Source organism: Lepidochelys kempii, chromosome 5 (assembly GCF_965140285.1).
Source record: "Lepidochelys kempii isolate rLepKem1 chromosome 5, rLepKem1.hap1, whole genome shotgun sequence".
In the NCBI taxonomy this organism is placed as follows: domain Eukaryota; kingdom Metazoa; phylum Chordata; order Testudines; family Cheloniidae; genus Lepidochelys; species Lepidochelys kempii.
Genome location: NC_136384.1, coordinates 2,214,689 through 2,229,379, shown reverse-complemented (window position 1 = coordinate 2,229,379; position 14,691 = coordinate 2,214,689). Strand labels below are relative to the sequence as shown.

Genomic DNA, 14,691 nt, shown 5'->3' with positions numbered 1-14,691 from the left:
AGAAAAGTACAATAAACTTGTAAGGATGGGGCATGTATTGGTGGGTCAGGGCAGTGGTTCTCAACCCAGGGATATGTGTATGCCTGGGGGTATCCAGAGGTCTTCCAGGGAGTACCTCAATTCATTTAGATATTTGCCTAGTTTTACAACAGGGTATATAAAAAGCACTAGCAAAGTCAGTACAAACTAAAATTTCATACAGACAATGACTTTATATTGTTCTAATGCTATACACTAAAATGTAAGTACAAAATTCATATTCCAATTGCTTTATTTTATAATTATATGGTAAAAATGAGAACATAAGCAATTTTTCAGTAAGTGTGCTGTGACACGTTTGTATGTTTGATTTTGTAAGCAAGTAGTTTTTAAATGAGGTGAAACTTGGGGGTACACAAGACAAATCAGACTCATGAAGGAGGTACAGTAGTTAGGAATGGTTTAGAACTACGGAGTCAGGAGGCAGGCAACATTCCTGGACCTCTGACAAAAGGAAACTTGAAAAATTATGGAGAATATTCTCAATGGGGATTCTTCTTTCTGTTTCAATACTGTCCTACCTGTGCCACTTCCTGTATGCAGGCAGAGTATTTGGTGATTGGGTCTAATTTTGGAGTATAAGCAGGGGAGTTGTCTTTTATTTTTGCAAGTAAAGCACCATGCGCTCATACAACGCTATATAATGGAGCAGGGAAATCTGATGCTTCTGTGTGTGACAAACTTACAAACTGAGTTAAATGCAAGTCTGAACTACTGCAATCCTACCGCTTTTGTGTACAGTCGGGGACATGGCCAGAGCTTCCTGAGAGAACCCAATATAATAGCATTGTTTTAATTTTTTCGGGGGAGGAGGGAAATAATTCAGGACTAAAGGTTTATATGAAAGAGCTGATGCTGGCAAAACATTTTTGCAAGCTTTTTGTTAAATTTAGTTGGAGACCACCAATTAAACTGTAGCTTCTCGCTGTTTCTCCCCCAGTACCCAAACCTGGTTTCAGATATTTTGTTCTTTTTCATGGAATGGATGTGGATTTTGTTGTGCAGTGTGGTGAATGACCAGCTCTGTAAATCATGTGCTGGATTTAGTTGGAATGTAATCTTTTGGACATCTGCTCACTCTCTCTGTATCTATATCCCCGTATTTAGCAAAGCAAATGCAAAAGGTGAGCCTGAAACCACAAATTCATTGAGAAATTCCATATCACATTTAACACTTTCCTGAATAAGAATGTGTTTCTTTTAGAAGCTATGATTATGGAGAGGAGACTGTTCTTTTGAGTGTGATCTCTGATCCAGTTGGTTTCTGGTGCGACAGTCCAAAACTATTCTCCCGATTTTGTGGTTCAGAAATACTATCACCACATTATTCTCTGTGTTATCAGCTTGAGCAGAAGAAGAATGGGGACAGTTTTAACATTTTTTCCACACACTTTTTTGTAATGAAGAGAACTTTTAGGCATTGGGGTCCAGTAATATTCTAAAGCTTGTAAAAGCTTCAGCATACTAGTGGTTTCAAATCAGAAATGGGTAGCCTTTGGAATCTCACATTTTGAAATCTGGATAGTTGATAGGGGGTTAACTTTGTCTTTTAGTCCTTTCAAATAATACCAAGGTGGTGACAGACTCTGGCTAGTTCTTTTTGGGAGACATTGGCTGTTTTTTCAGCAACCAGACCTTGCCACTAGTTCTTCCCACTCCCATATACTTTGTGTCAAGATATCAATTGATCTGTTGTCTGTCAGTCCTGCAATAGATATGACCATATCCTTCAAGGGGAGGTGGACTGGAGGATTTTTACTCTAATAGGTCATCGAGTGACCCAAGGTACTTCTGCACCCCCTCTCCCTAGGACTAAATTCACTATGGTCTCTGCAGTAACTGCAGCAGGAAGGTGAGCATATCTTTGTGGTTTTCATACCCAGATCGCTCACCTGGCAGCTCAAAGCTCTATTTCTAGACTACAGTTTCATCTCTTGTTTGCTAGCATTTGTTTCATTTTTTACCCCCCGCTGAGCATAGGAGGATTACCATTCAGCACAATTTCACGTTTGCTCCTGAATGACAGAGCTCTCTCACGGCTGCCAAATTTGCTGAGAGCTGCTGTTTGAAGCGAAGTAGGATGTAACAATTACAGTTTCAAAATGCTGCATTCCCAGAGCTTAGAAGTGACTGAGTAACCAGTGTCTTCTACAAATAAGTGGGAAACATTGATTTTTGATGGGAGGGTTAATTTCTAATATTTTTACTTTGTCTGGGGTGATGCATTTACCGTCATGGTTGAGTCTCCATTTAGTGGATGGTCACCAGTTTGCTATATTGGATTGAACCTTTGGATCCCCCAGACTTTCAAGTCTGCTGGGTTTTGGTAGAGTTGGGTCATTGTTTCCATTTTTTGCTTCCAGGGCCCAATGTTCTTGGTGTAGCCTTGGCTGGCACCTCTTCTTGGGATGTGGGACAGGGGTCCAACTGTCCTTGGCCCTGTAACCTGTGCAGAAAATCCCAAACTTCCCTGTTTGCCTGTGCACACTTTCCCCGAAGCTTCACCCTTGTGGACTTTCTTGTTTATAATTAAACTCTTTGGGGGACAATGTGACAGGCAAAGTAAGAAACACAGGCTTTCCAAAGGAACTTCTGTAACATTCTGGGCTAGTCTACACTAGAAGCATCATAACAGCACAGCTGCACTGGGGTAGTGCTTCTGGTGAAGAAGCGCTATGCCGAAGAGAGAGAGCTCTCCTGTTGGCAGTAAATCCACCTCTATTAGACGCTCTCCCACCAGCATAGAGCTGTTCACATCGGCGCTTAAGTTGGTATAACTTACATTGCTCAAAGGGAGGCTTATTCACACCCCTGAGCAGCTTAACTTTACCGACAAGTGGTGGTATGTACAAGCCTCAGTTTACTCCTAGACAGCACAAGTGTTACGTAATCTAAGATGAAACAACAAAATATCTGAACGCAATTTGCCTTCAGTCCTCACCATTCCTAAGAGTTGTTGGGTCTTGGTCAGTGTCCTTGGGGGAGGGCAAAGTCTTTTTTGCTTCCTCTCCACTAGCTGTCTCTTCTCTTCCTGTTGGAGGTATGGCCCTTGAACACAGAACCACTCCTGCTTACGAACACAGTCTTAGTCATTTAGCCCCAGTCATACTGGATTTACTTGCACCACCCCCTTGTTTCGTTGGGGTAGTGAAGTGGATAAGAGTAGTTAGCAAGCCAATAGTACTTGGGAGCCATCTGGTTGATTCATAGAGTCGAAGCCCAGAAGGGACTGCTGTGATCATCTAGTCTGACCTCCTGTAGAACATGGGCCGTAGGACTTTCCCAAAATAATTCCTGTTGAAACTAGAGCAGATCCTTCAGAAAACCATTCATGACTCAGCACAACTTTCCATGTTAGTTTTCCATAGGATGAGAAATGTGGTTGTTATGCATCACAAACAGGCCACACGTAGACCAGTTCAAACTGGCTCTCAACACAGGACACAAAGTAGTATCAGATAAAACATGAGGGTTCTAATTTACAATACAGGTTCAATCATAAATGATATGAAAAAAATGAATTTAATTCCCTGAATTGTCACTAGGGTCACCAACTTTCTACTTCCACAAAACCGAACACCCTTGCCCTGCCCCTTCTGAGGCCCCGCCCCTCTCACTCCTTCCCCCCCCCCCATTGCTCACTCTCTTCCCCCAGCCTGCCTCACTCGTTCATTTTCAGCAGGCTGGCTCGGGGTTGGAGTGCGAGAAGAATTAAGGGCTCCAGCTGGGGGTGTGGGCTATGGGGTGGGGCTGAGGATGAAGGGTTTGGGGTGCAGGAGGGGGCTCTGGGCTGAGGCAGTGGGTTGGGATGAAAATGCCTCTTTGGGAAAACCCCTCAACTAAGCCCTTAAGGATTTGGTGGGGAATTAAGCACAACTCTGCTTCCTTCACATGCATCCGACAAAGTGGGTATTCACCCACGAAAGCTTATGCTCCAATACGTTTGTTAGTCTATAAGGTGCCACAGGATTCTTTGCCGCTTCTGCCTCCTGTATAATTTATATATAATTATTTAATTACATACAATTATATATATGTATGTGTATATACACACACACACTGTGTGCGTATAAAAATTGGTAGTGCCATGTCCCTGGGCAGGCTTTTCAGCAGCAGGGATTGAACCCACAGCCTCTGGAGTTTAAAACATGAGGCTCTATTCTGCCTGATCTAAGATTCAGCTCTGTTAGCCAAGGCCAAAGTGGGCTTATGAACCTCTAATAAGTGGCTCAGAATAGTGGAGGACAGAGCACCACAGTCGGTGTAGAGTACACAAAACCTCTACCTCTCAGGCTAGCATCAGATAGAATTCCTTCTGTAAACCAGGGCAGAGGAGCCTTTACTAACAGAGCAAAAGGATCCTCCACTTTTGTTTGAGGCCCCAATGTGTTGGCAACTCGAGACTGTACACTCTGTGGTACAGACGGTCACCTTTGTAATTGTCGAAAGCTACTAGCACACTGTGGCAGTGGGTACTGTCATAATAACTTCTGAGTCTCTGCGTTGGCAGTGGTCTGCTTCACTGCCAGCAGCAGTGGAATCTTACTATTCCTGACCACGAGGAAAGATCCACTAACATTTGGAGTTATATAATAACCTGCATCTCCCCCCTCTCCTTAACATTCCTTTCTCCTGTCATCCAGAAAAGAGGAGCAGAGTGTTAAAGGCAATTCAACGTCACCTCACCCTAGAAGCATTGACAGAGGATCCTAAAGAGCACCTGTCTTCATACTTTGTCCCCATAGTCAGCTGGGAAGTGGGTAGACTGCCCTGTGCCAGACTTGAAATTGTTAAGAAGCTTCAATACCTGTGTGGTTCAAAGAGGAGTTGATCAGCCACCCCAGGGAGTCACCTGGAATCCTTAGACCTGCGTGGTGTATATCTGTTTGTACCAGTTGTTACACAGCATCATCTGAGATTCCATCTTTGGGGAACAGTGTGCATGAGCTCACACTTTTTATATTACACATTATAAACACACACCTCTCAGCAGTTCTAGCCTTTAGCAGAACAGTTCTAGCTTCTGGTTGAAATATTCCTGTCCTGTTGTATGGAGAGAACGTTACATAGATCCTATCCTTTCGACTCGGAATATATACACTTGTAAAGTATTTTTCAGTGTTAGGATGAGATGCTGGCAACTGACCTTTTCTTGTAGTTCTGTTCTGGTGGTTCCATAACTGCCAGTATTCATTATTACTGTTTCTACACAGAAATATTTTGCTTGATGGTCAGTCAGTATGGCCTTCCAGCACAAGTGTTCTGTTCTGGAGAAAAGGTAATTGCTTCTTTAGTTCTCAAGTCATTTTCACTCTCAGGTGCGTCTTACCTTTCAGCTGATTAGGTATGTTTTCTTGTAAATGCTATGGCATTTGCACTAGAAAAGTTAGCAGGAACTTGGAGATATAGTTTTTAGGTGTTCATACTTTATAGTGCCAGTGAGTCTGTGAGCTTGTCAAAGTGCAACATATGTAAACCCCCAACCAGTGAGAGGTGGCCCTTATCCACTGGAAAAATAACATGGGTAGACTGTCTATGCATTTGGAAATGTACACAAATATATAGAATCATAGAATATCAGGGTTGGAAGGGACCTCAGGAGGTCATCTAGTCCAACCCCATGCTCAAAGCAGGACCTATACCCAATTAAATCATCCCAGCCAGGCCTTTGTCAAGCCTGACCTTAAAAACTTCAAAGGAAGGAGATTCCACCACCTCCACAGGTAACGCATTTCAGTGCTTCACCACCCTCCTAGTGAAATAGTGTTTCCTAATATCCAACCTAAACCTCCCCCACTGCAACGTGAGACCATTACTCCTCGTTCTGTCATCGGCTACCATTGAGAACAGTCTAGATCCATCTTCTTTGGTCCCCCTTTCAGGTAGTTGAAAGCAGCTATCCAATCCCCTCTCATTCTTCTTTTCCGCAGACTAAACAATGTAAATATGGTAACGTTATAATAATTATTCTTGCTTCTTAAACTATGTGAATTAGACATGTTACCTACTCCTTGAAGATATCAGTGTATCTTTTTTTTAATGACATGATGGTGCTTTCTTTCCATGTTGTCCCTTGTTTGTGGAACATCTTTCCTAAACTAGCTTTCTTGATTACCACCCAGTCTTCATTGAAGATCCTCTTGAAAACCTTTTTTAAGGCCTGCTAGAAGCAAGTTTATAACTGTGTGTGTGCGCATATAAACAAATAAACTGTTTATTCATGTGACACTATGCCCCATATTCTTCAGAGATATTGTTATGATATGAATATGGCATAACTAAGATGTGTTGTGTGCAAGATGGATCATGTAAGCTATCATTGGAAAGGTTGATTTACTGAATATGATTATCCTATTTGTATGCATGTATCATTTTTGAATCTGAAGTTAAGAATATTGACTATGTAACAATTCCAAGTAGGCTTACACCTGGGGAACGTCCACCAGACAGAATGCCATCAGCCTGGATGGGCAATTAGGGAGAACACTAGGACTTTGAAGATGCTAATCTCCCACCTTCCTGAGATGCTGCAAACAACCTTTGACTCATGAGTGTTTTGACACTGCAGAGTCATAAAAAGAAAAGGAGGACTTGTGACACCTTAGAGACTAACCGTTTTATTTGAGCATAAGCTTTCGTGAGCTACAGCTCACTTCATCGGCTGTAGCTCACAAAAGCTTATGCTCAAATAAATTGCTTAGTCTCTAAGGTGCCACAAGTACTCCTTTCTTTTTGAGAATACAGGCTAACACAGGTGCTACTCTGAAACCTGCAGTCATGTGATCATGTCACCTGGTACTGGACTCCATGTTGGACTACTAGTATTTTTCCACTAATAGGAGGTGGGAATCTAATGGGAAACAAAGGATTCCTGCCATATGTAAATCCTATTAAGACAGGGAAGTGACTTAATCAGGGTTCGTTCTTCACTGAATCCCTGCCCAGGATGACTGCTGGAAACATCTAAGAAACCAGGACAAAAGTGGGGGAGAAGAGCTGAGCCAAGGCTGGTTAGCCTCTTTAGTCCTAGCTGCATTTATAAGTGCCCAGCATCTTCTACTGAATATCAAACTAACATGGCTGCTACTCTGAAACCTGAATATCTTTAGATGACCGTAGAAGCGGTTGAAAACATGTAGGAAGAGCCAGAACCATGTGACCTGGCATCTCTGCACGGAAAAGATTTTGCGACAATTTTCAAGGTCTTGGAATTTGTTTTCATTCCTCACTGGAACAAAACCAAAACTCCTTGAATATTTTTGTGAAACAGAATTGTGTAAAAGATCAGATTTTTTTTAAAATAATTTTTCTTACGCTCTGGAAATGACTAGTGTGTCCGTCATGGACCTCTGAAACCTTCCTGGTAGAATCAAATATGTCTGAGTGAAATGTTTGAGCTTAGATACAACATATTGAAACAAAAATACATTTGATCAAAAATGTCCCAACCACCTCTACTCTGTACTCACCCACAGTTTGAGAATAGAACGTAGAATAGAATTTTTTACAGGATTGCTTCTTTAACATACAAATTAGATGGTATGGAAAACTCAAATGCTAATAGCTTCTGGTTTGCAAGAGACTTAAGTGCAGTTATAATGTATATGTAAAGTCAATGATGACTTTCAAAGTACTGTACAAACATTAACTAATCCTCACAACTACCTTTCTGAGCTAATTACCCCAGTTTACAGTAGAAATCTGTGGCACAGGTTTGTTATAAAATGAAAAATGGGATCAGAACACACAGAACCCCTGTCGCGCAGTCCTGTGTTGAGTGCTTGACAGATCTTGTGTTGTGTAATGCCTAGAATAAAATGGTTACTATGACAAAATCACTGAATGTGTATTTTTTTTCTTCACAGTGAAAAAAGCAAAACTCCAGGGGCCTCCAGGTAAGCTAGACTTTTCGTGCTCTAAACAGTCATTAACCTGTGAGGTTGACAGCTGCCTTTGCTTGGCCAACATTCCCAGCCTTTCCTGCCCCAGCCAGTTCTTCTCTCAAGCAATTTTGTGCTTCTTCCATGCTACCCCTTATGAATGAGAGATTTCATGATGGAATCTAAAACAGACACTACTTTATCCTCCCTCAAATTCCTCATTCAGACTCTCTTCTGCTGCGTTGCCTATGAAACACTGCTTGCTAACGGTGGCTGGGTGAGTGATGAGCTTCCTTCCTCTTCCTACTCCATTATTCGTACCAGCTCCCTCCACTCCAGCCAGTCCCTATGCCCTGTCCAAGGTGATGACAAAACTTGAATGCCTCCATCGAAAAAACATGTAAGCAACAAAATTGGGCCAAAGTCACCTTGTTCTCTGGCTTGTATGTTATAGGTCTCGTCCCCAACCCCTTTGCGTGTCTTCTAGTTCAGTGGTGCCCAACCTTATTACCCGGAAGGGCCACATAAATCCAAGCACAACCTTGTGTGGGTCAAACAGATTCTACGTATTTTAATAAGACTTTAAGTCATTGTATCGGTTTATATTTTTTCTGCTTGTTTTGTATGTATTTAGATAGGTTGCTTCTATGTACAGTATTGTCTGTTTACACTCTTTTGTAAACTAACATGATGTAAATATTACAACAAAACACAAATGAACTGGCTGTTAATATATTGTGTTGAAGCAGGTCATGGATCTTATGAAATGCTCTGGTTATCTGCGTGTGGCCCGTGGGCCTTAGGTTGGGCACCCCTGTTCTAATATAAACTCTCCCAATCAGAGACTCTCTCTAGATACAATAGTTTCATAGATAAGGCTAGAAGAGACCATTGACCTCCTGTATAGCATTTGCCATAAGACTTTCCTGGATTAATTCCTGTTTGAACTAGAGAAACTATTAGAAAAACTGCCAGTTTTCACTTAAAAATGTTCAGTGATGGAGAATCTACCACAGCCTTTGGTCAGTTGTTCCAATGATTAACTGGAAAATAATGCCTGGCACAATGGGGCCCTCATCCTGACTGAACCCTTTGGGTGTTGCTATAACAAATGTTTAATACTTTCTATTATCATAGTGCTTAAAGGCCCTGATTGGGGGTGAGAATCCAATTGTGCCAAGCGTTGTGTACACATAATGTAAAACACATAAAAAAAAAAGAGCCCCTGGCCCCAAGAGCTTACAGTCTACAAAGTGATCCAGTATTGAGAATTGTATTCAAATATGAAGTACAGTAGCTGAATATTTCTACTAAAATGATCGGCAGTGAAATAGTACTGTTTACACACAAAGTATTAAAATTCAGTGTTAATTCCCTATATAAGATGAATGACAGCAGTTCATACTTTCCCCAGAATTATTGTTTCCAGCAGTCTGCACAATCAGTTTGTATTTTATTCATGTTTTAAAGATTATATTTGCAACAAGGGCTAGGCACTTAATTTTTAACGAAATGAAAACAGTTTCTGGAGCATAGTTATGTGGCAGCCTGAAAACAAAGGCAATTATGCAGTGATTTGTATGGTTGCATAATCTTTCGCTACATGGGACTCATGCTGAGCTGTGCATGGCTTCATTGACATATACAGCATCTTATTGTGTGACAGTGGTAAAATTGGGAATAGAACCCAGAGTCCAATGACTCCCAATTTTATCTAAACCACTGGACTATGCTGCTTCCCTGTCATCCTTTTGGTTCTGGGGTACTGTCCGACTTCACAATTCCCGTACACAGTAGGCGCAGTTACAGTCGATCACAGTTCTGATTTCTTGGCTAAGAGTGCAGAAATCTTCCTCATCAGTCTGTGTGGCCAATTGCTAGGATATGCTAGTGTAGCCTGCAGCACCAGTCTGCAGTTTTGATCATGAATCTGAGTAATAATGGACTATGATCTGACTTTTTTTGAGAATAGCTATACTGGGACACTGCGTTGCTTAAATGTTTCCTCCTTTTGAAATTTACATTCTGCTTGTTTAGTACATGACTTGTGCAGAGGTTGATGTGATTGGTTGAGTGCCTCAGGCAATAACTGCTCCTTAAATGGGAGCTTGTTCGTTCTCAGATTGCTGGGTGTTTAAACTTTATATCGGCCTACACCCACACATCTTTTCATTATGGCTAGTAAGGAATAAATAGCAGCTACAAAGGAGGTATGGTTCGGAATTGTGTTGGGTAGAAATACTACAAGGTAATTAGCTTTTTTTCAGATATATATATATATATATATATAAACTCACTGTCAAAACATGACAATGTGGCTTGTTCTTTTAGTACAGCTGGCTTAATATTAAGCTGCATAAATTTCAAAATATATTTTTTCACTAACTTGTTCTCAGAAACCCTTATACATGGTGTCACAGAGGAGGATCCAGATTCATGAGAGTATCTCAGTTAACTTCAGACTGTGTCCCTCAGTGCATGTTGTACACATTTTTGGTTACTGCATCTGTTTAGGGATAGATGATGTCCTGGCCTTTAGGTCTAGTTTCCCCCACCTGCCTTTGGGCAAGTAGTCACTTGTATTTGTTTTTCTTCAGGATTTGATATTTTCTTTTAAAGTTGCTGTTAACTTACTGTAGATCATTTTGTTTGTCAACAGTTTGTCCTCAGTTTAGAGAGAAAATGATTTTATTCAGTCCTGTATGAATCTCTCCTCTCTCAGAAATTGAGGGTAACATTTTTGTGGAAGATGCAAATCCATGAAAGATTTTTTTTTCAAATACGTTTTCTTATGGACTTGATAAATAGCCAGAAAATGTGCCCACCGTCAGATAATGTGCCCACCAGTAGCACTTCCTGTGCGTAGTATAACAACTAGCGACTTTACAATGTTGATTTTGTAAGCGATGGTAATAGCAAAAAGGAACCATTTTACTCTTTGTTTAGATAAATTCAATACCTACGTGACCTTGAAAGTGCAAAATGTGAAGAGTACAACAGTTGCCGTGCGAGGGGACCAGCCCTGCTGGGAACAAGACTTCATGTTGTAAGTACAGTGCTGTACAACAACCAGATGTGCATAGAAAGATCAATCCTTAAAAAGAAATACCATGGCCAACTGTTACTGGTACAAACGGTGGTTTTAAGATTCTCTTACTGTTCTAAAATCAAGTACGTAAGTCGGGAAATGTCAAAAATGTAGGCTGCCAGTGAAATCTGCCTCACTGTATGTATGTGTAATACAGTAATTTTAATGGTATAGGAGGGTTGCCAACTGTCCAGGGTTGGTTTGGAGTCTCCCAGAATTGTCAGCAATCTCCAGGTGACTACTGAAAGCAACCTGGGAGAGTTTTATAGGATATTTTAAGAAAATGACATTACGTCAACATCTCCCGGAATAGTTTGTCAAAGTTAGCAACCCTATTGTATAGACTCCTGCCTCATTCATTATACAGGGTGGATCATAGAATCATAGAATGTCAGGGTTGGAAGGGACCCCTGAAGGTCAACTAGTCCAACCCCCTGCTCGAAGCAGGACCAATTCCCAGTTAAATCATCCCAGCCAGGGCTTTGTCAAGCCTGACCTTAAAAACCTCTAAGGAAGGAGATTCTACCACCTCCCTAGGTAACGCATTCCAGTGTTTCACCACCCTCATAGTGAAAAAGTTTTTCCTAATATCCAATCTAAACCTCCCCCACTGCAACTTGAGACCATTACTCCTCGTTCTGTCATCTGCTACCATTGAGAACAGTCTAGAGCCATCCTCTTTGGAACCCCCTTTCAGGTAGTTGAAAGCAGCTATCAAATCCCCCCTCATTCTTCTCTTCTGCAGGCTAAACAATCCCAGCTCCCTCAGCCTCTCCTCATAAGTCATGTGTTCTAGAGCCCTAATCATTTTTGTTGCCCTTCGCTGGACTCTCTCCAATTTATCCACATCCTTCTTGAAGTGTGGGGCCCAAAACTGGACACAGTATTCCAGATGAGGCCTCACCAATGTCGAATAGAGGGGAACGATCACGTCCCTCGATCTGCTCGCTATGCCCCTACTTATACATCCCAAAATGCCATTGGCCTTCTTGGCAACAAGGGCACACTGCTGACTCATATCCAGCTTCTCGTCCACTGTCACCCCTAGGTCCTTTTCCGCAGAACTGCTGCCTAGCCATTGGGTCCCTAGTCTGTAGCGGTGCATTGGATTCTTCCGTCCTAAGTGCAGGGCCCTGCACTTATCCTTATTGAACCTCATCAGATTTCTTTTGGCCCAATCCTCCAATTTGTCTAGGTCCTCTGTATCCTATCCCTCCCCTCCAGCGTATCTACCACTCCTCCCAGTGGTACAGTGAATGAGATGATGTACAGTGAATGAGAGGTGGCCCATGAGAAGATCTTTAATCTATGGAAAGGTTGTGAAACCTCTGCTGTCGGGATAGAGTGCTCACTGTGCTGTGGTAGGACCAATCCAGGGATTGACATTCTCTAGAGACGTCAGATGGACTGGATTCCTGCTCTTGAGTCCTGTGCTTCGAAGCTGGCAATGTTGCGGAACCTCCTATAGCTTTCAAAGATTTTTGACCCTTTGAGGCATCTGTAGGGAAGTCTTGTTTGGAGATCAGCTGCAATTGCATTAGTGCCTTTTAGCATGTTCTTCAGCTCCTTTCCTACTGCTTCCAGCAAAGGATCTCTTATTCCAGACTGCAGTTGTTAAAGCCAGATATAGTTCTCCACCACTGAGGGCTTTGATTTTTGTCTTGGATGCCTTGTTGGTTTGTCCTCTTCTCTTCAAGTTCCCCAGTGTCCTACTACATAGCCATGTGGCTGAAGCTGTCAAGTGTCCAATACCCCTTAGAGATGATGAGGGCTTGTGGCTCTTGTGGTTTACGTGCAATGGTGATCTTAGTTGAGAGGGGTGTCTTTGGCCTCAGTTCTTCACTTGGGCATTGATGTTTGCATGTACCTCTGCGTATTGATGAGGCCTTGACAATTCCTTGACTGTGACTGTTTGCCAGTGTGCTGTGTTTTGATGGCTTTGAGGGTTAATCTGAAGAGTTGTTGTATTTCCTTTGAAGTTTTGACACTGGTCATTCTTAATGGCATTGAGTAGGTCTACATCAGCCCCGTTCGGTAATGGAAATTTTCTGTTGGTTTACTGACACTGTAGTAAAGCTGGACTCCCAAGCTAACTTAGTCCTCTTTGCTTTGAAATGTTGTAAACCAGGTTTTGATTGTGGGATAAAAATACTATAGAGGGATCTGTGAAAACTGAACTGTTTGCAATACAGATAAACAACATTGGATTCTTTTTGGTTTTGGTTGAAACATACAACATGTTTTCATAAAAACCTCAAAAAACATGAGAAAATCCTGTTTACATATGTTCTTGTTTTTTTTAAAGAAAAATATTTGTGTGTGTATAACGCTTCTGCTAGGTGTAGTCAGCAGCAAGAAGGGCTGGGTTTGATCTCTAAGGGTTCCTTTTAATACAAAATAGAACCGACTTGAGCCCCCACCCAGTAATTTGAGAAACCTTAATATCACCCCTGGGTGCCCCTTGGAGGCAATGCTTCCCCACTTGCAAGCACCAACCCTGTGCACAAGAAAAGGGAACTTTTAATAAAAGGGAAAGGGAACCCAGCATTAATTTGGGAAAACACCACAATCACATTCAAAAGCACCTGACCCTAAGCAAACATGACCCTACAGTGCGTTGGGCAGTGTCCTTTGCCTCAGTTTCCCACCTTACAGTGGGAAGATCCAACCAATGCATGTCCCATTAACACATCACTCCCCTTTCCTTTTGCTGTACTCGACTCACAGTTGGTTGTCCTTGATTAGTACTGACCCAGAGTTCAGAGGTGCATTCACAGGGTTCACCTCCTACCCCGGGGTGCGGGAGGGTGTTGAGCAATGCCTCTGCTGCTGCCTCTGCAAATGGCTTACAGCTGCTGCCGTTGCTCTGTGGCTGCTCCTTTCTGCTGCTGCTTGTTGCTCCCGCGATGTCACATTCTGAGGTTCTTCTGCTTAACTCAGGTCTTAATGATTTCTGCCTCAGGGCTTAGTGATTTCAGCAAGTAGTGGGGAACTTCGCATTCAGTGCAGTCTCTGTGTTGTCTTTGACTGTGCCCATTCAAGGTCTAAGGCTTAGCCCCTAGCTCAGCAGTGATGTCAGCTCTAGGAATCACCAGCCAGAAACAAGGACTCTCAATTGAGTTCAATCAGCTCTGTCAAAAACGCAAAGGGGCAGATCAAACGGCATCTAGGACTCTTTGGGCAAAGTGAAGAGGAGTACTTGTGGCACCTTAGAGACTAACCAATTTATTTGAACATAAGCTTTCGTGAGCTATAGCTCACTTCATCGGGCAAAGTGTACACCACCAGGTCAGAACACCTGCCACCACACTACCCATTCTCTTCTTCACTGGGGTTTGACATCCCTACTCCCTGCTCAGCAAGTGAGGTTCAGTTTAGGATTACCCCTCTCAATCAGGGCATGCTAAGTACAGTTTTCCTGCACTTTACTTACACAGTAAGGATAATAATACTTCATTATCCCTGCATTCAAATTTTAAAAAATTTTAAAAAAATTTAAAAGCCAATGTTAAAAAAATTATATAAAACACAAGTTAAGAAAAGTGTCTGTACATCTGGGTATAGTGCTTAGATTATCCCCAATACAAAGTTTGTTTTAAAAGTCATAAGATATACATAGTGCATAGCCAGTAATAACCCAAATTAAGGTTAATACATTTAACAATACAGTTTAAATATTAGTAT

The 14,691-nt window shown here is 42.0% G+C and overlaps 1 protein-coding gene across 8 annotated transcripts in view; it reads left to right on the top strand.

The window, feature by feature from the left end:
• UNC13B (unc-13 homolog B) overlaps positions 1 to 14,691 on the top strand; it is a 390,473-nt gene that overhangs the window by 56,827 nt on the left and 318,955 nt on the right. For all 8 annotated transcript variants that reach the window (XM_073343305.2, XM_073343304.2, XM_073343298.2 and 5 more), the window contains exons 2-3: positions 7,905 to 7,934; positions 10,866 to 10,965. In XM_073343305.2, the coding sequence (XP_073199406.1) occupies positions 7,905 to 7,934; positions 10,866 to 10,965 (130 nt within the window). The remainder of the gene's footprint in view (positions 1 to 7,904; positions 7,935 to 10,865; positions 10,966 to 14,691) is intronic.